This window comes from Bos indicus x Bos taurus, chromosome 18 (genome assembly GCF_003369695.1).
Source record: "Bos indicus x Bos taurus breed Angus x Brahman F1 hybrid chromosome 18, Bos_hybrid_MaternalHap_v2.0, whole genome shotgun sequence".
In the NCBI taxonomy this organism is placed as follows: domain Eukaryota; kingdom Metazoa; phylum Chordata; class Mammalia; order Artiodactyla; family Bovidae; genus Bos; species Bos indicus x Bos taurus.
Window position 1 is genome coordinate 31,074,446 of NC_040093.1, and position 24,112 is coordinate 31,098,557.

At 43.2% G+C, this 24,112-nt stretch overlaps 1 protein-coding gene across 3 annotated transcripts in view; it reads right to left on the bottom strand.

Moving 5' to 3' along the window:
• The window catches only part of C18H16orf70 (chromosome 18 C16orf70 homolog), a 29,480-nt gene that overhangs the window by 3,435 nt on the left and 1,933 nt on the right, over nucleotides 1-24,112 (bottom strand). For all 3 annotated transcript variants that reach the window (XM_027516331.1, XM_027516332.1, XM_027516333.1), the window contains exons 3-12: nucleotides 19,733-19,815; nucleotides 16,004-16,087; nucleotides 10,182-10,225; nucleotides 8,301-8,380; nucleotides 7,912-8,006; nucleotides 7,032-7,129; nucleotides 6,828-6,940; nucleotides 1,453-1,586; nucleotides 973-1,056; nucleotides 346-428 (exon numbers count right to left, since the gene is read on the bottom strand). In XM_027516331.1, coding sequence (XP_027372132.1) covers nucleotides 346-428; nucleotides 973-1,056; nucleotides 1,453-1,586; nucleotides 6,828-6,940; nucleotides 7,032-7,129; nucleotides 7,912-8,006; nucleotides 8,301-8,380; nucleotides 10,182-10,225; nucleotides 16,004-16,087; nucleotides 19,733-19,815 — 898 coding nt within the window. The remainder of the gene's footprint in view (nucleotides 1-345; nucleotides 429-972; nucleotides 1,057-1,452; nucleotides 1,587-6,827; nucleotides 6,941-7,031; nucleotides 7,130-7,911; nucleotides 8,007-8,300; nucleotides 8,381-10,181; nucleotides 10,226-16,003; nucleotides 16,088-19,732; nucleotides 19,816-24,112) is intronic.

A 24,112-nucleotide genomic window follows, 5' to 3' on the forward strand; every position in this document is an offset into this window, starting at 1 on the left:
CCCCTTGGGAGACCTGACCACCCCCACATCTCAACTCTGCATCCCAGGAAGAACAGGATCGAGCACACCTGCTCAAAGCCCTGGAGAGGCCAGATTTGGGCCCTAGAGTCAAACCAGAAAGGGCACAGCCGGGGGTCTCTGAAGACCCTATCACCTCAGATAAGAGGCCAAGCTCTCTGAATCCATTTCTCTATTTGTGAAATGGGTATAAATGGAGAGATATAAGGTAATGGACACTGTACCAGGAACAGAAAACACTCACGAAATCGTTTACTTTTCATGAATTAGCAAACATCCAAGGCCGCAAGCTCTCTTTCCTGGAGGGGCAGGTGCAGGAATACTCACATATTAAAATTATAATGTCCAGGGTAATTGGTATGCAGGACAAACTTCTTCACTTTGTGTGTATTCGCATCAAAGAGAATGTCCTGGGATAGAAAACAAGGATGCTCAAGTGGGTAAAGTTATTGAGGCGGGCAGGGTGCTTTCGAGGACATGTCCTACTCGAAGACACCCACTCCACAATGGGGATGCCCTTGGGGAACAGCTCTGACCCAAACAACAACCAAAGGGACAGCTGAGGCCTAGCACAATGCGACGATGACACACACCCAACCATCTCCAGGCCTCCTCATTCCAAACCTTGTACCAGTAGGCCCCACAGGCAGAGGGCTACAGCTCCCACTGCTTGGGAACTCAAACATGGTCAGGGAGATCTTCCCTGACAAAAAGCACCAGATTAAAAATGTAACTGAGCACAGATTTTGCCTTAAAAGCTAATGAGAAGATTCAGGGCCCCCCTGACTGTCAAGGGGCTCAGGGAAGCTGGTTGTTCTGAAAGCCAGGACCTGCCAGATCCTTCTGGCTTCCACAGGCCAGCACAGTTAAAGCTGCAAGTGTACACACAGGCCTGCCCAGCACACTGCACACCCCCAGGGAAATGGAACAGTTCTCTAAGGAATCACAGCTTACCACTCCAAGAGTGAAGTAGTTAAAAAAGTAGTCATTGCACTTGGATGGAACTTGCTTATGAGGAGAAGGAGAATGAATCTTCATCTGTTGGGGAAAAAATAATAATGAATTAAAATCCAATCCATTAATACAGCTCTTGGATGAAATGAGTCTACAAGTTGTGTTTCTTGTATGATAGTCATCTGTTGGGTAAGCAAGAGCATGAGAGTCCCTGATGCTGGTGCTGAACAACCCAGACGGCTTCGGTTGACTATAGACTGGGCCCTGGTCTCCAAGGAAAGGGAGAACAATCTGATCAACAGGGGTCAGAAGACAGCTTTCAATTTACTTCTCCATCAGTTTTTTACTTTTTTTCCATTAGCTTTAATAGAACAGGTTCTATGGGAAAACAGCAGTTCATATTTATTCACTATTAAGTTCAAGTTGATTAAATAAAAAGAGCAAGATCACCTATTCACTTTATAAACACACTTCCCCTACCTTATCTTCTGACTTGTAGAAGACCTTGTGTGGAGAGCCAAGCATGCTAAGAACATCTTGACAGGAATCACCAAAATACACTGAGCGTTCAAATACCCGCATCTTCGCATCTGCTAGCAGGCCAGGTCCACAACCTGCAGAGAATAAGTAGAGGTGGTCAGGTTCCCAGTCAGGGCATGGAACCCTGCGGCCCAGGGTCCGGAGCCCCAGAGAGGCCAGTGGCTGCATGCTGCATTACCAGGTTTGGCTGAGGGGCAAGACCGCATGTAAGTAGAAATACCAGGTCACCAGTACTTGAGATGCTACAGGAGATCACTCTCTACTCAAAATAATGCCAGAGACTCACTCAATCCCACAGAAGTAACATGGAGCTCTGGAAATGTCACTCACTGACTCACCTAATATTTAGTCATTGACACCCTGGGCTAGGACAGACACTCTGCTAGATGCTAAGGGAACAACGGTGAGAAAAACAGGTGCAATCTCTGCCCACGTTGGAGCTCACGGTGTAAAGGTTCACCATCACACAACTGTGGTACAACAAACAGCAGCATAGGTGCTATGGAAATATACACATGGGCGCCATTATCTCCTGCCACTTTCCGGTTCCCAACAAGACAGAGGATTTACAATAACAAGTACTTCTCAGTGGTAACCCCCAACCTGAGACTGGACCGGAAGATCACTCTATAAAAGAGCCAAGAGCTAAGCACCCATTAACTTACTCCCTAACTCTACAAACACTAACACCCAACAAGAGACAAACCAGGAAAGTGGGTGAAAATGGAAAACCTGATTTGCCAAAGCTTTCTTCTTTGGGAACAATCTTTAAACTCTGACTTTGTCTAATACATTTAAAAAATGATTCTAGTTAAATACACACACACACACACACACACACACACACACACACACGTGGTTGTGGAATAGCAACGAACATACCAACAGTAAAATTTCCCTCATTCTGTGGATGGGAAGACAGAGTGTTTTGCCCAAAATTATAAAAGGAAGCTAAGAATCCGAGGAGGAATAATTTCTGGTACCATGATAATCACCACTATCACCTTACTCTGCATAGGGCTTTACAGCTGACAAAGCTCTTTCTTGTACAATAAAAGCTGTTTCAAATCCCACTCCTCACACACACAGACAAAGCTGTGTGTAAATCAGGGGAAAAAAGCATAGTTCACATTAACTTCCGTGTATAAATCCTGCAAACAGGAGACGGCAAGAGTTAACATCAACATTCTAGGAATCAGTGAACTAAGATGGACTGGAATGGGTGAATTTAATTCAGATGACCATTATATATACTACTGTGGGCAGGAATCCCTTAGAAGAAATGGAGTAGCTATCATGGTCAACAAAAGAGTCTGAAATGCAGTACTTGGATGCAATCTCCAAAATGACAGAATGATCTCTGTTCATTTCCAAGGCAAACCATTCAATATCACAGTAATCCAAGTCTATGCCCCGACCAGTAATGCTGAAGAAGCTGAAGTTGAACAGTTCTATGACGACCTACAAGACCTTCTAGAACTAACACCCAAAAAAGATGTCCTTTTCATTATAGGGGACTGGAATGCAAAAGTAGGAAGTCAAGAAACACCTGGAGTAACAGGCAAATTTGGTCTTGGAGTACAGAATGAAGCAGGGCAAAGGCTAATAGAGTTCGCCAAGAGAATGCACTGGTCATAGCAAACACCCTCTTCCAACAACACAAGAGAAGACTCTACACATGGACATCACCAGATGGTCAACATTGAAATCAGATTGATTATATTCTTTGCAGCCAAAGATGGAGAAGCTCTATATAGTCAGCAAATACAAGACTGGGAGCTGACTGTGGCTCAGATCAGAACTCCTTATTGCCAAATTCAGACTGAAATTGAAGAAAGTGGAGAAAACCACTACACCATTCAGGTATGACCTAAATCAAATCCCTTATGATTATACAGTGAAAGTGAGAAATAGATTTAAGGGACTAGATCTGACAGACAGAATGCCTGATGAACTATGGATGGAGGTTTGTGACATTGTACAGGAAACAGGAATCAAGATCATCCCCAAGAAAAAGAAATGCAAAAAAGCAAAATGGCTGTCTGGGGAGGCCTTACAAATAGCTGTGAAAAGAAGGGAAGCAAAAAGCAAAGGAGAAAAGGCAAGATATAAACATCTGAATGCAGAGTTCCAAAGAATAGCAAGGAGAGATAAGAAAGCCTTCCTCAGTGATCAATGCAAAGAAATAGAGGAAAACAACAGAATGGGAAAGACTAGAGATCTCTTCAAGATAATTAAAGATACCAAGGAAACATTTCATGCAAAGATGGGCTCGATAAAGGACAGAAATGGTAGGGACCTGACAGAAGCAGAAGATATTAAGAAGAGGTAGCAAGAACACACAGAAGAACTGTACAAAATAGAGCTTCACGACCCAGATAATCATGATGGTGTGATCACTCACCAAGAGCCAGACATCCTAGAATGTGAAGTCAAGTGGGCCTTAGGAAGCATCACTACGAACAAAGCTAGGGGAGGTGATGGAATTCCAGTTGAGTTATTTCAAATCCTGGAAGATGATACTGTGAAAGTGCTGCACTCAATATGCCAGCAAATTTGGAAAACTCAGCAGTGGCCACAGGACTGGAAAAGGTCAGTTTTCATTCCCATCCCAAAGAAAGGCAATGCCAAAGAATGCTCAAACTACCACACAATTGCACTCATCTCACACGCTAGTAAAGTAATGCTCAAAATTCTCCAAGCCAGGCTTCAGCAATACGTGAACCGTGAACTTCCAGATGTTCAAGCTGGATTTAGAAAAGGCAGAGGAACCAGAGATCAAATTGCCAACATCCGCTGGATCGTGGAAAAAGCAAGAGAGTTCCAGAAAAACATCTATTTCTGCTTTACTGACTATGCCAAAGCCTTTGACTGTGTGGATCACAATAAACTGTGGAAAATTCTGAAAGCGATGGGAATACCAGACCACCTGCCCTGTCTCTTGAGAAACCTGTATGCAGGTCGGGAAGCAACAGTTAGAACTGGACATGGAACAACAGACTGGTTCCAAATAGGAAAAGGAGTACGTCAAGGCTGTATATTGTCACCCTGCTTATTTAACTTCTATGCAGGGTACATCATGAGAAACGCTGGGCTGGAGGAAGCACAAGCTGGAATCAAGATTGCCGGCAGAAATATCAATAACCTCAGATATGCAGATGACTCCACCCTTAAGGCAGAAAGTGAAGAGGAGCTAGAGAGCCTCTTGATAAAAGTGAAAGAGGAGAGTGAAAAGGTTGGCTTAAAGCTCAACATTCGGAAAACTAAGATCATGGCATCCGGAGCCATCACTTCATGGGAAGTAGATGGGGAAACAGTGGAAACAGTGTCAAACTTTATTTTTTGGGGCTCCAAAATCACTGCAGATGGTGATTGAAGCCATGAAATTAAAAGACGCTTACTCCTTGGAAGGAAAGTTATGACCAACCTAGACAGCATATTGAAAAGCAGAAACATTACTTTGTCAACGAAGGTCCATCTAGTCAAGGCTATGGTTTTTCCAGTGGTCATGTATGGATGTGAGAGTTGGACTGTGAAGAAAGCTGAGCACTGAAGAATTGATGCTTTTGAACTGTGGTGTTGGAGAAGACTCTTGAGAGTCCCTTGGACTGCAAGGAGAACAGTCCATCCTAAAGGAGATCAGTCTTGAATATTCCTTGGAAGGACTGATGCTGAAGCTGAAACTCCAATACTTTGGCCACCTGATGTGAAGAACTGACTCATTTGAAAAGACCCTGATGCTGGGAAAGATTGAGGGCAGGAGATGAAGGGGACGACAGAGGATGAGACGGTTGGATGGTATCACTGACTCAATGGACATGGGTTTGGGTGAACTCCAGGAGTTGGTGATGGACAGGGAGGCCTGGCATGCTGCGGTTCATGGGGTCACAAAGAGTTGGGCATGACTGAGGGAGTGAACTGAACTGAACTGATAAATCCTGCACTTAGGTAAGCATGGGTGACCTATGGAAACCACTGAAAGTCCTGTCAAACTAGACTGGGTGCCCAAAGTCTGCAAGTACCAGATCCTTGTGAATGTCCACACAGGGCGGTACGGGAGGCACCCTTCTTGTCTCACTTTCTTGTCTCACTCTATCTGAAGTCTCCTCAAGTAAAGGTACCCTTAGTTTCTCAGGGAGACTATTTTAGTTTCTGATTCCTTTGAGTGAGGGAATCATTACTGTGGGGATCAAGACAGTTGAATGGCATCACTGTAGTCACTCTCCACAGGAACTCTTAGTGAGTACTGGGTGGGATAATAACTTAGTGAGGTCTTGACTTAAGGTGTTTCCCCCACTGATCTTGTAGGCAGTGTGATGTGACTGCTGGGACTGTCCTGTCAGGGTGGTGGTCAGAACTGGCTGAGACCCCCTACTCTCAACAGGCTCCTCTTGCTGTCACCTGGTATACTTACACCACCCTTGATTACCCCACTGCTTCAAGCAGCAATCCTCCTGAGACGACCTCAACTTCTTTTTTGAGATGCCACATCTCAATTCTTTAAAAAACTATAGTATAAGCACAATGCTCCTTTAAGTAGCTGGTGTTCTGCCATGGCTAGAAAACCACATTTTAAGAAATTTATAACCTGGAGTCTTTGAACTGTCTAATTGTTCAGGGGAGTGAGTTTACAATTTACTTGCTAGATTATTAGCAGTTGAGAACTGATGCCCCAGACACTGAGGGAAGACCCCAGCTTATAAACAAAGGCTGGCTAGACTATGAGCTCCATGAAGGCATAGGCTCCTTCATGGAGCTCACAGTCCCCAGGTCATCTTTACAGAGGCAAACTCCACACTGGATGATCTTTGTATCCCTAAGCATAATCCAAAGTTCGAAGGAGCTGAGACTGTCCACACAAGAAAATCACAGGATGAGGTGTGGATCCTAGAGAGACTGGCTACTGAAGGCAGCAATTCTTTTTGTTTGCTATCAGCAAAACTGAGCAGGGTATGGCCAAATCACAATTCAACAAGTTCCTCTTGCCAGTCTACTCTGTGAAATGAGCACAAACGGTGGAAAATGAGAGAACACGCAACACTGAGCCTGTAAGATACACCTCTAGGACCCGGGCACCACTGCAAAACTAAGTACACAGAGACTGATGTACATGTCAAGGGAAGCAGTTTTACTGTCATTTATAAGACCTGCTCAAAATAAAACTATGTCTTATTCCTTCACAAACAAACTAAAACTTCTAACCATAAACGTCAGCACCATTTGTCTTCTACCAACTATCCCTAAGGACGTGGGATTTTAGACCATCTCGACAAGGCTATAATGGAGAACCCACCACCCCAAAGCCAGGAACTGACCTGCGGCAAGGAGGCGGAGTCGTAAACCTGAGGGTCCAGTTCCATCCCGGAGAACATCCACACTCTCAGCATACACGTTGCCCAGGAAACAGCTCAGGGGCATCACGGGCGCCCTGGGGGCAGGCACAGAATGAGCAGAGACTTTGTCCTCCCTCCCAGGGAGCCCATGGCCTTAGCATGAAGCCTGTGCTCCCCCACACATACTTGGTATCCTGTAGGCTGTTCCCACTGTAGATATACATTCGTTTCACAGTTGCTCCGTGGGGTATCTGAAGAGAAGCCAGACCATGGGCAAAATTGGGCTGCAAACACAGGATAAATGTTTTACTAAAAGCACACTGCAGGCCCTGGCATTTTCCCAATACTCATGGTCTTCGAGAACTGGCCAGTCACCAAAGTAGGGAATTTAGAAGAGGAATATCTCAGTTTCAGACACAACTGTACTACTGGTACTTCCTTATTTGGTACGCATTTTCTGTATCCATTTTCTCACTGGGTATTGTTATCTGCAGTGTGGAATGGTTTCTGAGAAACTTTGAAATTTGCTCATTTTATTTATCAAGGTATTAAAAAAAAAGAACTGGCCAGGTCAAAGCACAGTCTGATCTGTCTCCAAGTCAAAAAATTCACTAAACCATGCAAGTTCACCTTTAATTTTACTTAGTTTTCCTTTCCTTCATCAGGGAGAAAATGTAGAAATGCCTTCTTTAATAAAATATAAAACTTACAAAAAACTATCATTTCATAACACTAAGGATGCCATTGTCGAAGGATGAATTCTCTCAAATTCTAGGCCACTGAGAAAAACTGTGGTGATTTGGAGTTTTAAAGCACACGACATAGATTTCCCTCTGAAGAGCGAGCTCGACCTCACTTCAGTTGGAAGCGCCCTCCTCCTGGGAATGCCAGCCTGGGCTTTGTTCTGTCAACTTCACCCACTGTACCCCCAAGTGGCCTCTGAAGACCTCAGAGATTAAGGGAACCAAAGGAAGGGTACCTATCCAGCCTCCTCCAATGGTACTGTCTTCTGCCCCCTATCACCGGGGCACTGGGCAATAAAGATAAGGGAAAGAAAAAGGCTAACCTCGTACTTGGGAGCCTCGGTCCAGGAATCTAGCTGAAAAGAGAAAGACAATCCTCTGAAGTTGAGGTGGAAGAGCTGCTCAGCAGAGTTGTACACTGTGGAAGTGGGGAGAAGAAAATGACAAGGTTGAATGGCATCCGAAGCTGTGAACACAAACCAGCCTGACAGGGAATAATGACTGGTGGTGACTGGCAACACTTTCATTGTGTCTCATTTCTGAACTGACTTACTTGGCTGAAAACCATGGGAGAGAGCTTTCCTTCACACCCAAGTACCGGCCCCCAAATCTGATAGGAGCTTTGAGGTTGGGGCTGGCATGGCACCACTTGCCAGATTTATTACTATTGGCTGCCACAGATGACCAGAGGAATCAGATGGACTGGGCTTACCTCCAGGATGGGTTGCACCAAAAGACTGGTCAATCTGCTCAATGGTGGGAGCTATGGCTTGAGAATTGAAATGCACGCCACTGAAAAACAAAGACGCTTTTTAATACCAGGCTTGTAGGATGCACTCACAGGTCATTAGAGATGGTGGCTGGAAGAGTTACTCTTAAAATACATGGGAGTTGAGTTTATAATTATACAAAAATAAAGGTTTAACTATAGAACTTTTAAATAAGAGACAATTAATGAGGTCAGAAATAGTCAATTCTCCTGAGGCTGATACAGAGGATTAGCCCTCTAGGACCTCCCAAGACATCTATGGTGACCAGACCCAGTTCAGAAGGAAGTAAATCCAGCCTTAGCCCCATGGCATTTGGACTTGGATAAGGAATAGTCATAGAAATAGACATTGTTAATGTGTTTTCTCAGAATGCCTATGAGTAGTTTGTCTTGAAAAGGAACTTTCTTAAAAGGGGGATGAACATTTTAAATGTAGGATACAGCCAAGCAAGGCAGCTTGTTTTCCTAAGAAGCAGAAGAACCAGCACTCATCAGCTGGGTGAATGGGTAAGTGGATGGGGAGGAATGATCCCAAGTAAAGGAAAAATAGCTGGGAGGGGGTGGGCTTGGGAGCAAAGAGGAGCATATGATTTCAGATGATGAGCACGAAGATAAGTCATTTCTAACTTTAAGGAGAATGCTTAAAGGTTAAGAATATTTTTTAAAAAAATGAGTATCACTTATGGAACACCTCTTCATTTTAAACATGTTATTAAGTATAGTTAATTTACAATATTGTGTTAATTTCTGCAATACAGCAAAGTGATTTAATTATATATATATATATATTCTTTTTCACATTCTTTCCATTATGGTTTATTACAGGATATTGAAAATAGTTTCCCATGCTACACAGTAGGACCTTGCTGTTTATCTAGTCTGTATATAACAGTTAGCATCTAGAGCACCTCTGTTTTTAACCAGGCACTGCGCTATATGCTTTATCAGCATTATCTCATTTAGTTTTCCTAACTCAGCAGCCAGATGTATGCTTTCACTTCTCTGATGAAAAAACAAGCTCAAAGAGGTTAAGTGACTTGCCTAATTTTGCAGAGTAATAAAATGAAGTCATAACTCAAACCCAGGGCAGCCTGACTCTTGACCCCTCGCTTACCCACCAGTGACTCTTAAGAAGGTAAAGAGAAGCCAGACCTTGAGGTACGGAACGCCCCATCAAGACTAAGAGATAACCAGAATTTGTAGGGGTCAGTGCTATTATGCATCTGGTTTATCCACTTCTCTATCGGCAGATATTGCTTGAAACAATCCAGGAACTGATCCCTTTGATATCCTCAAAAAAGGAAGCTTGTTAACGAAGCTTACTGAACAGAATATTCTAGATGCCAGCACAGCAACTTACCATATGGGGGCTGAAATATTTGTGCACCATAGAGGCTATTCCCATTTTCATTCTAAAAAGCAGATTTTGCCCCCCTACCTCGCTCCCCTTACAAATAGTGATCCTTTCAGCATTCTCTAGCATAGGCCTCAGAGGCAGCTATATCTGGTTGGTCCCACCTTTGTTGGTCACGAAAAGGTAAAAAGGTGCCAAAAGAAGCTGTGCAGGGAACGGCAGCTATGACCCTGGGGACAGTCACAGACTAAGGTCCGGCTTTGTGGCGGGATTAAGGAAACTGACCCAAATGGAAAGTGCTTCATACACAGTGTGTTCTGAATAAGCTTTCCTTCTCTTCCCCAGGAAACGGAGTGGACTTGGAGGCTGCCTGAGGCAATCATGGCAACCGGCTGTAATCCCAGAACTGTTGAGGATAGAAATGAGCCCATGTGTGCCAAGCCTAGGACACAAACCAGGAGAAAACTTACCAGTATTTTAACTTTACTTTAGTCAAGTCATATACTTCAATCACCTAAAAACAAAAAACAAATGTTTAAGATCTATTAGAACTCTGCAGTTGAAAAAGGTTAATTAGAAAAGACATTTATAGAGCAGTGAGGAAAAAAATAATCACTAGCTGAAACTGTCCTGAAGCACTACACATTTTGTCTGTCTTTATTTTTAAATCTGGAAGAAAAACCCATACCACACACGGCATAAACTCATCTTCCCCCTCTCTCTAGAGGATGGTTCAACAGATGTCCGTGGACACTCTGGGTCAAGTTTTTGTATCTAGTCTACAGCTGGGTCATACATAAGACTGCACATACCACGCGACAGGACAGTAAAACCCTCCACAAAAACAAATTCAAGCAGCTTGTGACAGTTGTAACCTGTAAGGGGAATATTGAGCCCCTTTTCTTTCATGCTATACTTTGTTGTATTATAAAAACCCAAATCAAGTCACTTTCAAAAACAGTTTCGAAATATTGTGGTTTACCAAAAAAAAAAGACCGGGGGTGAGGGGGTGGAGGGAGGTGGTCTATCTTATTAGAAAACAAGTCATTTTATTAGCCTAGGTCCACTGTGACAATATTGCTATATCCCTAATGAAGAGCATCTGGTCCAACCTGGAGAACCTCAGGACCCTTGTGAAGTTTCTAAGGGTTCAGCTGATGAAATGCCAAGAACTCAGGGAGGAGACAAAGGAAAAGGCATTGAACATCCAGCCACTAGTGATGCCAAGTAATCCCCATCTGAAGTCTTTGATGTCCATGGCATCAAAGGCTAGATGTCTAGCCAGTAGCATAGCTGACTGAGGATAGGCGAACCATCTGCTTTCCCCAGCTGGGAGATTTGGCTCCCACCGCAGAAGCACAAGCAGAGCTGGTTCACTCTGTTTGCCCTGACAACCAGGGCTTCATTCTGGGAAGGACTGTGGACACTGGGTGACGGGGCACCTGGCACTGTCACAGGAACAGAGACATAACAGGCAGTTCACTTGTGGTCAGACTTGTCCCCAACTTGGAAAACTACGAGCTGGGCTCTTCTTAACTATAAGGTGCAGCTATTCTGATCCTACATGCTGCTAAGAATCACCATCTCTGCTGGGCTGTTGGAGCATTTCCATCTACCCTTTCCTATGCTACCAGTATATGCCGTTCACTGGTCCCACCGAGTTAGGCTCTTTGAGGTCTGGCTCATTAGTTTGCACCAAAGGGTACACAACACATGTCAGGGAGTCTGCCTGGGATGAAACTAGCTAACGGTAATATGAAGCTCAAAAACATGCAAAGAGGTGCTGAGGGAGGTCATGCAAGGGTAGAGGAATAGTTGTGATTCATGACAATATCTTCAGAAAGCTGGGGCATGGCAGTATATTATGCTAAATGGGTATGCCATTTTACTGAGGTCAGGGTCCCAGGCTGCCAGAGGCCTCCGACCCTCAGCCAGAACCTCTGCTCGTGCAGCAGGAGTAGCACTCTGCCCCTCTGACTGCTACCACTATGGCTGACCAATTGGTCTCCCAAGGGCTGCCCATCACTCAGCCGGTGGGCCTCCAGAATATTCTTCCTGTGACACTATGGCACGAGTGACATGAAGGACTCCAAGATGGTCAGCACTCTGGGTCCCTTGCCAGAATCAACAAGCAGATTTTCGCCTATAGATGCTTGCTGAACCATAGGGACAGATAGCTAGGGAAATCTGAAAGCCATGGTTTTCTACCCTCTGGGCTGGAAAAGACCTTGATTTCTCCAGAGAAGTTATGGCAGCAGACAAGATAGGAAAGGAAAAGACAGGTGGCTGTACAAATTGTGACTTGTGAAGCTTCATTCCACAGGGCTCTCTCACAGTCAGGGAGTGAGAGGATAGGGGAACTGCAGGGACAGCAGTGCGGAGAGGCGACTTCTGAAGCCCTTGTATGGTGGGGCAGGCAGACTGGTCAGGTCAGACTTGGTACCTGAGGGATTGCTTCCTCAGTTTCCATACTCTCAGGCAGGGCCCCAGCCCTCCCTTCACAGGGACTCACAGAAGGCAGAGAGATGGTTCTACTCTTATCTCTTTTCCCACTCAAGGGTACTTTGAATTCCTTGCATTTCTGCATAGTATGCTCACACACTTTTATCCCATTTATTTCCCACATTCATCAACAGAACCTAAGCCATTTCTATTCCCAGCAGCCAGTCGTTATGCTCTAGTAATACAGAGTTAAAAGCCTGGTGTCAGGTAGACTGCTTATCTTCTGTCCCTCTGTTGTCTCACAAGTAAGCCATACCACTCATGGGCTTGTTAGGATTAAATTAGGAAATGCATGGGAAGCACTCAGCCACGTGACTAACAGGTACTAAAGTGAAGTTGCTCAGTCGTGTCCAACTCTTTGTAACCCCATGGACTGTAGCCTACCTGGCTCCTCCCTCCATGGGATTCTCCAGGCAAGAGTACTGGAGTAGGTTGCCATTTCCTTCTCCAGGGGAACAGGTACTAAGTGCTCACTAAATATATTTTCCTCACCATGCTGAAATTCTGCCATAGGCTGCCTATCTACCCTCCGCTGTTGCCCATTTAGATTCAGTTCAGTTCAGTCGCTCAGTCGTGTCCGCCTCTTTGCGACCCCATGAATCGCAGCATGCCAGGCCTCCCTGTTCATCACCAACTCCCGGAGTTCACCCAAACTCACGTCCATTGAGTCACTGATGACATCCAGCCATCTCATCCTCTGTCGTCCCCTTCACCTCCTGCCCCCGATCCCTCCCAGCATCAGTCTTTTCCAAAGAGGCAACTCTTCGCATGAGGTGGCCAAAGTATTGGAGTTTCAGCTTTAGCATCAGTCCTTCCAATGAACACCCAGGACTGATATCCTTTAGAATGGACTGGTTGGATCTCCTTGCAGTCCAAGGGACTCTCAAGAGTCTTCTCCAACACCACAGTTCAAAAGCATCAATTCTTCAGCGCTCAGCCTTCTTCACAGTCCAACTCTCACATCCATACAGGACCACTGGAAAAACCATAGCCTTGACTAGACGGACCTTTGTTGGCAAAGTAATGTCTCTGCTTTTGAATATGCTATGTAGGTTGGTCATAACTTTCCTTCCAAGGAGTAAGCGTCTTTTAATTTCATGGCTGCAATCACCATCTGCAGTGATTTTGGAGCCCCCAAAAATAAAGTCTGACACTGCTTCCACTGTTTCCCCATCTACTTCCCATGAAGTGATGGACCAGATGCCATGATCTTAGTTTTCTGAATGTTGAGCTTAAAGCCAACCTTTTCACTCTCCTCTCTCATTTTCATCAAGAGGCTCTTTAGTTCCTCTTTACTTTCTGCCGTAAGGGTGGTGTCATCTGCATATCTGAGGTTATTGATATTTCTGCCGGCAATCTTGATTCCAGCTTGTGCTTCCTCCAGCCCAGCGTTTCTCATGATGTACTCTGCATAGAAGTTAAATAAGCAGGGTGACAATATACAGCCTTGACGTACTCCTTTTCCTATTTGGAACCAGTCTGTTGTTCCATGTCCAGTTCTAACTGTTGCTTCCCGACCTGCATACAGGTTTCTCAAGAGACAGGGCAGGTGGTCTGGTATTCCCATCGCTTTCAGAATTTTCCACAGTTTATTGTGATCCACACAGTCAAAGGCTTTGGCATAGTCAGTAAAGCAGAAATAGATGTTTTTCTGGAACTCTTTTGCTTTTTCCACGATCCAGCGGATGTTGGCAATTTGATCTCTGGTTCCTCTGCCTTTTCTAAATCCAGCTTGAACATCTGGAAGTTCACGGTTCACGTATTACTGAAGCCTGGCTTGGAGAATTTTGAGCATTACTTTACTAGCATGTGAGATGAGTGCAATTGTGCAGTAGTTTGAGCATTCTTTGGCATTGCCTTTCTTTGGGATGGGAATGAAAACTGACCTTTTCCAGTCCTGTGGCCACTGCTGAGTTTTCCAAATTTGCTGGCATATTGAGTGCAGCACTTTCACAGTATCATCTTCCAGGATTTGAAATAGCTCAACTTGAATTCTATCACCTCCCCTAGCTTTGTCTGTAGTGATGCTTTCTAAGGCCCACTTGACTTCACATTCCAGGATGTCTGGCTCTATGTAAGTGATCACACTATCGTGATTATCTGGGTCACGAAGCTCTATTTTGTACAGTTCTTCTGTGTATTCTTGCCACCTCTTCTTAATATCTTCTGCTTCTGTTAGGTCCCTACCATCTCTGTCCTTTATCGAGCCCATTTTTGCATGAAATGTTCCCTTGGTATCTCTAATTTTCTTGAAGAGATCTCTAGTCTTTCCCATTCTGTTGTTTCCCTCAATTTCTTTGCATTGATCACTAAGGAAGGCTTTCTTATCGCTCCTTGCTATTCTTTGGAACTCTGCATTCAGATGCTTATATCTTTCCTTTTCTCCCTTGATTTTTGCTTCCCTTCTTTTCACAGGTATTTGTAAGGCCTCCTCAGACAGCCATTTTGCTTTTTTGCATTTCTTTTCCATGGGGATGGTCTTGATTCCTGTCTCCTGTACAGTGTCATGAACCTCTGTCCATAGTTCATCAGGTACTCTATCTATCAGATCTAGTCCCTTAAATCTATTTCTCACTTCCACTGTGTAATCATAAGGGATTTGATTTAGGCCCATTTAGATTACTTCTGGCTTTTCATTACTATGAAAAGCCCTGCTATAAATACCTGGCAATATTACCTTCCCATTAATCTTTTTGGGTTAAGTTTCCTACAGTGGATTTACCAAGTTAAAGACAAATGGTTCTTTGTAGAGGTGCTTCCAGATTAATTTCCTCCAATCTGTGATGAAGCCACATTGAAGACCAGCTTCTACCCTTTCTCAGTGTGGGGCTTCTGGTCAGTAGGCCAGGTTGACTGAGCCTATAAAGAGAGGCAAGGGTGCTGTGGGGATAAGAGTGTTCACATCAAACTCTCCTTTTTGAAAAGGCAGCATAAACGAAGAATTCTTATTCCATATACAGGTTATTTTTCCACGTGCTCTCTGAACTCAGCAGCTCACTTGAGATGAGATGGTGAGAAGTAGGAAGTACCCAAGCCTTCTAGAAAGGCAGCTCCATAAGCTAAGCAGGACGACAGCTCTGGCATGCCACTGCCCAGAGCCACATTCAACCTTGTGACTCTGAGGCATGAGTCGGATGTCATGTGACTAACCTATCATGTCCAGGCATTTGTAAATAGTACATTAAAAACATCCTGGTCTGAAATAGGTGCTAGTAAACTGTACTTGAATGCCAATTAAGATGTACCAGCAAGTTGTTTGTTTAGATTTCTTTAAAGGGATTTAAGAATCAACTCAGTGCTGGTGGTGTTAAAATCCAAGCCCTCAGTATTTTAGGAAGAATGGTTCCATTTTTCATCTTCCAAGTCTTAATTGTTTGACCCAAGAATGAAGTAAAACAATAAGATACAAAAATCTGACTAAAGTCTTCCAGTTCTATTCTGCAGTTAGGCCCCATTTTAAAGACTCAGGATAATCTATGTCAAATATTTGCCTCCTCTCATTTTTCTATTCAACACAGAAAAGCCTGCTCCCTACAGCATGTTCTTTGTATCTTCAACACTCTTTCCCCTTCACCTCTGAGCCCAGAACTGAAGTTCCTCCCAGCCTTTTTCCAACCATCCCAATCTACCCCCAGCTTCTCTCTTTAGGAGGACAGGCACAGCTTCAGTCTCCTATATTGTGGCTGTCTCTGAACCACAAGCTTACTCCCACTCAGGAGTTTCAGAAACATTCCACAACTGCACACATTAATCAGCCTGACATGAAACTTCAGTTGTTATTTATAGTTACCTTAAGTCTCTGATTGAAAGCATCAAACAGTAGTTTGATCCCGTCCTGAGTCAGGTTAAGGATGAGGTCATGGCTTAGAGGAGACTACAAAAAACAAAATAATAAATAAATACACACTCTGAACAACTAATAAATAAATACACACTCTGAACAACTAAGTATACTCATCAGCACCAGGTGAATTTGAAACCTTACAACATAAATGCAGTGCACAGGGAGTATCTAAGTGTAGACAGCTGACAGGTTGGTTTGTGAATTCAGTGTCCTCTACTTCCAGTCTGCAGCTGTTGCTTCATAATATTGGTTGAAAAGAGCCTCTTTTCCAGGCTTTGAGTTATTACCTGGGAGAAAAGTCAAAATTATGTGGGCATATAGGCCATTTTCTTTCACAGGTCCAGGGTCTATATTTTTAGCATGGGTTTATTTACTGCTGTCAAAACTACAGAGTAATTGATGAGAAATACAAGCCTTATAAAAGGATCCAAATTCAGCAAGTAATGGTCAGTGCATGTTAGCTGAACTTATGTCCCTTCACTCCCAGGCTGTTTGTACCACTCAAAGGAAATACATGTTATTCTTTGACTCTTTTGCATCATATTCTGGGACAAAGAAGTGCCTTGTGATCTGATTATGTATGAGATGACACTCTCATTCCCCCCCTGCCCAACACACACCATCCCATGTCACGTGCGCCTCTTTCTGCAAAACCCCATCTGAGATTTAAGGAGTCATTTCTTTATTTGCCCCTTCTGAGTCCTGGGGGGAGGGGAGCAGCAGCAGAGCAATGGACAGAGCTGGCCCTGAGACTTGGTGAGCTGGTGACCTTAAGTGTTTCTCTAAACTTCTGTTTTTTCATGGGAATACCGTCATCCCTACCCCTCCAGGGTTGTCAACGAGGACAGAGACAGTAGACCAGAAAGCACCAAGCACAGCACTCAGCATATAATACTCTTTCCTAGAATCTGTCCTACCTGCCTGTTTCTGCTGCAAAGCAATCAATTCAAAGTCTGAAGACTCTTTATTGCCCTGAACCATGCTGCCCAGCAGTAGAAGAAAAACACCACCATTCAAAACCCTGTCCTTTCTTAAAACTGGCACATAGCTGTCAAAAAGATTTAGAAAAGTTTCTCTCTTTATACAGCTTCTTAAGGTAGGCCCAGTGATTGAAGGTGGTGCCTGTCAGAGATAGAGATATAGGCTAGAAGGCCAGGTGCCCCTGCTGGTGTGGGCCTCACTGGAAAAATTCTCTATAAAGAGCTTTCTGAGATTAGTTTATACTGTCTACTCCCCTCCACCCCACTAATCTTCACAAGATAGTAGGCCCAGGTGGCTCCATCATGCCTGGCAAACATCAGAAGAAAGAATGTTGTAATTTTCCAGTCGGTCTGTATGAATGTTTTTCTAAAACCAACAAGACTCAAGTAAGATAATGGAATAATGAACCTCACCCTAGGTCACTATCCTCCCTCTATTTCTAAGAGGGCTATTCCACGGAGGTAAACAGGATGAAGCAACATTTCAGCATCTTTAAAGACCTTTGCTCGGAGTATCTGAATTTCTTTACACACTTCCAAGATCTGATCGTTTTTCCCTTGGCATTGCTACAATTTAGGACATAACTAAGCAGTATTCAAAAGCAAGCAAATCATCCTCACAATCAATGTTTTATTAGTACTTTATATCTCCAGAACCAAAATCACATGTGCTATGTGGTGTTTAAGGAGGTCCTTCCAGTTCAATAAAGCTGTCTCTGTTACTTGATAACATCTCTTCCCTCTCAGATGGGATCTACTTGACATGCACATTTAATTTCCAAGCTGTGATCTGCTGGAAACAAGATATTTCTGAAATGTTTACTGGGGTCAAATGATGAAGCAAAGAGACAAATGGGAAAAGAAGGGAAGGAGGGCAACAAGGAAAGGATCCACATTTAAGAAGCACCATATCAGAGCTCTGAGAGGCCACTTCCTCTTGATCCTCATAAAAAGATTATTCTATTATAAGGAAACCATCTGGAGAACCAGACTGGTTATTAACTTGTCACAGCTGTACAACCAAGAAATGGGGAAAGCATGGATCTGAACCGAGGTCTGGATTTAAAACCCTGTTGTTCCAGCTGCTTAGAAGACATTGGGGGAAATTAGCTTAATTAATGCCAGAACAACTATTTGTACCCAAAGACTGGAATGACAGACAAGATAGTGATATAAGAAATAAGCCTCATTTTAAAAATTGGTTAAAAAGTTTAAAGACTACTTTCAACTGTATCTAATCCTGGGTGCCTAAATCTGATTGAACTAAATGTACAAATGGCTACAATCAAGCAGCAAACCCATTATCCCTGTTTTGATGGCTGCTACTTGTCATTGAGTAATTCCCTCATGGTCTAATGCTGAGAGTCAGATTAGGTTAGGTATGATCTGATTGCAAAAAAGAGGAAAAGTCACCATTCTTCATTTTTCTTCAAAGAGAAACCACTTTGGCACTGTGGCTCCACAAACCTCTGCCCACTCCCACAAGTCCTGTGGTTGGCACAAGAATTTCCAAATACTTGCTTGGAAATTAAGCCTCCTCTGTCTCAGAAGGACCTCTCACATGGGCCTCACTAGGCTGTCAGTGGTGCACAATACTGTAAAATGTAATGTTTGGGTATAGGTAACACACTCAACTCTGACACTAAGCCAAATGTGGAAGCCACATAGAAGTCTCAGTCACCTTCACGTCAAAAATAACCTGCCATTTGCTTTAGGATCAGAAACTAATAGAAACAAATGGAACTAAAATCATCAAATGGGTACTTAAAAGGTCTCAGAAAAGGACTGAGAATATCTTGTAGCCTGTGTAGGATCAAAACTATCCCCCAAGGTTTATGACACACAGAGCACCACAAAGGCTGCTCCGTAGGGCAGCACAACGTCTGTGTCCTAGAAGAACCATGGATTCCAAAGAAGTGGTATTTTTAGAGAGTTAAGAAGAATCCTATTTCTAAAGGTCTATAAAAACGTTTGCAACTTTACTTATAAAACCCAATTTAAAAAATCCTGGTATTCAGAAAGTTCTGCACCAGTGCTAACCTAAAATATACTCTTTCTAGAAACTGAAAAGGTCTTTGTAGGCATGTACATTATACTATAAGGGTAGTTCTTGGCACAACATTTAATAAAGATTACCATATGTCAGACAAAAGAAATAAGAATAAAACATGTCCATTAATTTGAAACCAATGTTTTGCAATTTTCATATTATCAGATCATTCTTATTAAAAGGGTGAACTATACCTGCTTCTTTTCAAGTCTGGGATGTTCTGCTAGCTAGAAATCTGCACTGCAACAATCCTGAATGCAAACCAAAGCAATCAACAAAGCAGAAAAGACTACTTTAAACATGAAAGTGGAAGGGAAGTACCCTAGAAGACCAGACAATCCCTGAAGTGACCTCCCACCAAAAAATCCCCCTTTTAAGGGCCTGCAGGTAAGTCAAACATAATCAAAAAGCAAGTTTGATTATTACTGCTCATCTAAACTTCTGGCAGCACTAGATGATCAAAACTACAAATGTTTCAGAATCAAAGAAAATGTACTTGGTAAGTGACTAAGTGTTGAAGACACTCCCATTCAAACACATTGACCTAGGAATCCCTGCCTGTCAGTATCTCCCAGAGCATTAACCTCCAGAGGTGAGTCACTGATTAGGGATGCTATTTCAGTAAACAAATCAGTTACTACTTACCTGTTCACTGTAGAGAACCTGAACATTTTTTATGATGCGACAGTGCTTCTGAAGAATGGCCACCGCCTGAGCCAAAGGCATTCCTGAAATAAAGTAAGGACACCTGTGTGGTTACTTGGGCTATCCATTTACTGACATCTATCAGTGTACTAGGCATTAGTCCTTGCAGTAAAGCCAAGGGTGAGAATGGGAGCCACTAAGGTCTACTGACATACTGAGTAAATAAAAGTTTAATAAGCCCAATAACCAGTAAGACCTAGAGAATAAAGTTAACAGCAAGCACTAATAGAAAAACTGGACTGTATAAGGAGAAGGAGTAAATAAAAAGACTTCCTGGAAATTGGGACTTCTATGCTGATCCCCAAGCAGGCAAAGGGGTTGGAGAAAGTCAAGTCAGTAGGAACCAAAAAGAAAGAAATGCACTGACTACATGACTCTGGACACCAAGATTCTGATTCTCACTCTGCCATGATTACGTATAACCTAGGCAAATCCTTCCTCTTTTCCTTTCTGATATTTGTCTCCTCATTGAGTCACCAGGAGCAGATGATTTGTAAGCGCTCATTTATAAAGTGAGGAATCATACGTCTACCAGAATCACCTTATTTTACCAAGAATTTCACTGGATTCTCACTTATCAACCCACAAACATCCTCTAAATCTTAACATTTGATTTTTTAACTTATGGCCCATTATAAACAAATGTATATATGCCTCCCTGCCCCAGTTTAAGAAATTGAAATTCCAATGACACCTCAAAGATTCCAGGGACTCATGTGTACTTAGTTGCTCAGCTGTGTCCAACTCTTTGTGACCCCATGGACCACAGCCCACCAGGCGTCTCTGTCCATGGGATGCTCTAGGCAAGAATACTGAAGTGGGTTGCCATGCCCTCCTCCAGGGGATCTTCCCAACCCAGGGATCGAACACAGGTCTCCCCCGCTGCAGGTGGATTCTTTACCATCTGAGCCACCAGGGAAGCTCAGGGACTCATGGGGAACAGTAAAAGTATGTTTTCACAGAGTGCATTATGGTCCAAACAAGAAGAAACTCGCAGAAATGATCCAAAAACAAAGTTTCATGAGTGCAAGGACAGTGTCTGTGTTATTCGCTGTTATTCACCACTCTTTGGATCTCCAGCACTGGGGACCCACATAGTGGCTGTTGAATAAACATTTATTTAGTGAGACTGAAGGATTATGGGCTAGGTAATAAGAGAAAGGAAGAGAGACCACCACATGACCTTGGGCCAGGACAGTGGCTCACATTCAAGGTAGTTTACCTCTGTTTAGAGGAGAGATGTGCAGAGAACTCACAGAGAAAGTAGTAGGTTAAAAAATGTGTGGCCCATCTACATTTAAACGATAATTCAATCCTCCCTTTATTCAATGGCCCATTCTACGGTTTGAAGAAAGTTGGAGTAAACCAGACCTTAAGGTCCTTCCCAGCACAAGGCCTGGAACATAGTAGAGACTTAAATGTCCGTTGAGAATATGAACAAGTTGATGCATTCATTCCTCAGCGTTGGCATTCCAGAAATAGAGGAGCATCTACGCTGTCTCTCCCAGGGGAATGGTAAACAACCATGTGGGCAAGAGAGATAATCTCAGGTGCTGAGAAAGAGAAGACCACATGGCACAAACCAGTTTCTTGTGGGAGAGTTCTTTCACACCTAACCACATCAAATTCCTGGCCTTGGAATCTTGGGTCCTGAGTCATTCAGGAGTAACCCACCTGGAGGAGACAAAGCAGCCACCGATGACCAGTTGTCACACAGCTGCTAGTAAAGGAAAGCTACAAATGGCCTCTAAAAGGAACCAACTGTGTATATGGCAAAGAAACCAGAGAACTGTTCTAGCTTGAAGAGTTACCTAACCACCCAAAGGGTGTGGACTATATGGTCCGTCTTCTAAACTCTACAAATCCTACACCTTACTCATTATTAGCCTGCTTATAACCCTCCATTGGTTTCCCATTACAGGGGGGATAAAACCCAAACAATATGCCCTCACCCAAGAGCCCTGAATACTTTGGACCTTGTCTACCTCCATCATTCCTTCCACTTCTCACCAAGCCTCCCAGCACACATCAAGCTCTTTTCCACTTTAGGCTTTTGCATTAACTCTGGACTCTGCTGGAATGTTCTTCCCATAGCTAGCTCTTCTCACTCTTCAGGTCTTGGCTCACACTTCACTTCCCTGACTGCCTTATCTAATCAAACCTCCCATCCCATTTATTTATCTGTAAGTCTCACCTTTATGTCTCCTTGCTGATATAGAGCTCTCTGTCTTACAGCTGTATCCTCAGCACTCAATTATCGTGCCCAACACCACAGTAAGTGGTCCTATGTATCTGCTGACCTCTGAATGAGTGAAACAAAGCAATGAGGTATAATACCCAGATCCTCTAGCCCTTGTGACCACCCTCCCTCTCTGAGAATTCTCATCCTGTCTCCATCAGTATCTCTCTCCTGCTGCTCCTCTGACTTCCCCAGGTCTCGATATCAGATAATATTCCCTTCTGCTCATCCCTCGTGTACCCAACCACCTAGTTTCTGACTCACATCTTAATCTGTTTTCTGTATAAATCAAAGGCAAATAAAAAGATGACAGATAAAAAAGCAACTTTTAAATTTTCTTTTCATTCTACCCTCTCCACTGTATTCTGGATCTCAGTATCTCTAACATCTACACAGTCACTCAAGCCAGAAACCTCTAGATTCCTCTTCCTTACCCATCTCTCCAAATTTTCTTCTTAAACCCATGCCCACAACACACTACTAATAGACATCCTTTCCCCCACTGAACAGAGTCTCTCTGATAGTGTCCCAGGAAGGTAACTAAAAAACAAGGAATCTGGGGAACTGATCTCCCACTAGTACATCATGCTCTAATTACAATACCAAATTACTTGCAGCTCCCACCACCCCCCCCCAACCCCCATCTATCTTCCCACTTAAAAAAAAAAAAAAACTGACTGGAAGATATATGTCTATGGAAGTGTAGATGAGAAATCTGGCAGCAGACTTCTGACAGGGCCTTCCTGGTGCTCACTGGCTCCAGGAATAGTACTGGCTCCTGGCTTCTAGAGATTGATAGGAATCCTCCTCTGAATTCTCAGGTCAGGTCAAGTCTCTTCCATAAAATAAACTATTTTTTAAATAATAAAATGAACTATTTCTGTAATCCTTCCCCTCCACTAGACTAAGTTCTTCAGGGCATATGCCTACTTCTTCTTACTCAATTTTCAATGACTGTAAGCAGAGTCCACAGAATGAGCCTTCAACAGAGTAAGCCACTAGTCTCTCTGGAACAAGGTGATCTCAGAGAAGGCTACTGTCCACTCACTCTTTATTTATTTATTTATTTTTTCACTCACTCTTTAAATTTACCCAGCTTGGGCATCTTCACGATGAGTTAAAAAAAAAAAATTATTGGCGTATAGTTGATATAAAATGTTGTGGTTTCTGCTATACAGCAAAGTGAATCAGTTATATATGTATCTCTCTATATATCTATCTATAGCCATTCTTTTAAAAATTCTTTTTCTCATATAGGTAATTACAGAATATTGAGAATTTCCTCTGCTATACAGCAGGTCTTCATTAGCTATCTATTTTTTAAGATTAACTTAAAAACAAATTTAGAGCTATGTCTCCACGCCAATACATTCTGTAAGTCTCACTGAAAACACTTAAGTTTGCACTGCCTTTACTCCACCATTGGTCAAGCCAGGGTGGTACCTGCAAAAGATTCCTCTCTGCCTAGGCTTTCTTATCTCTGTGTTGCTCCCTAATCTCCCAACAGTACAAAGGTCAGGAAGGCAGCCAAAAAGCTGGATGCAGCTCTTCACTGTGATGCCAGGCAGATGAAGGCAAGAACTGGATAATCTGCATTTGCACAGATGCTAAAAAGAAACCTGGAGACTAAGTTGAGCCCATTCTCAGAAAGGCAGAGCAGTGAGAAGCAAGAAATCCCTACTAGGCTTCTTTTTATCCTTTCTACCTTTCTGAGCCTGTTCCTCACCTGGAAAATAGAGGTAACCTCACAGGGTTGTGGTGACTTTAGCCTAAGAATATAATTCTAAAGCACAAATTCACTTCTTAGGCCTATCCCTACCTATCAGCCTAAATTTCAGCTTAAATGTGGTAAGGACTGGTAAGACTGAGAAAGAGGGAAAATTACTTTTTAATAAAAAGCTTAGGGAAGTTAAATGACCATCTCTCAGGCAGACATAATACAAAAACGTGGATTTTTTGGGCCATGTTGCACAGCTTGGAGCCTCTTAGTTCCCCAACCAGGGACTGAACTCCAGCCTATCGCAGTGAAAACGCCAAGTCCTAACAACTAGATCACCAAGGAATTCCCCCTAAGTGCAGAC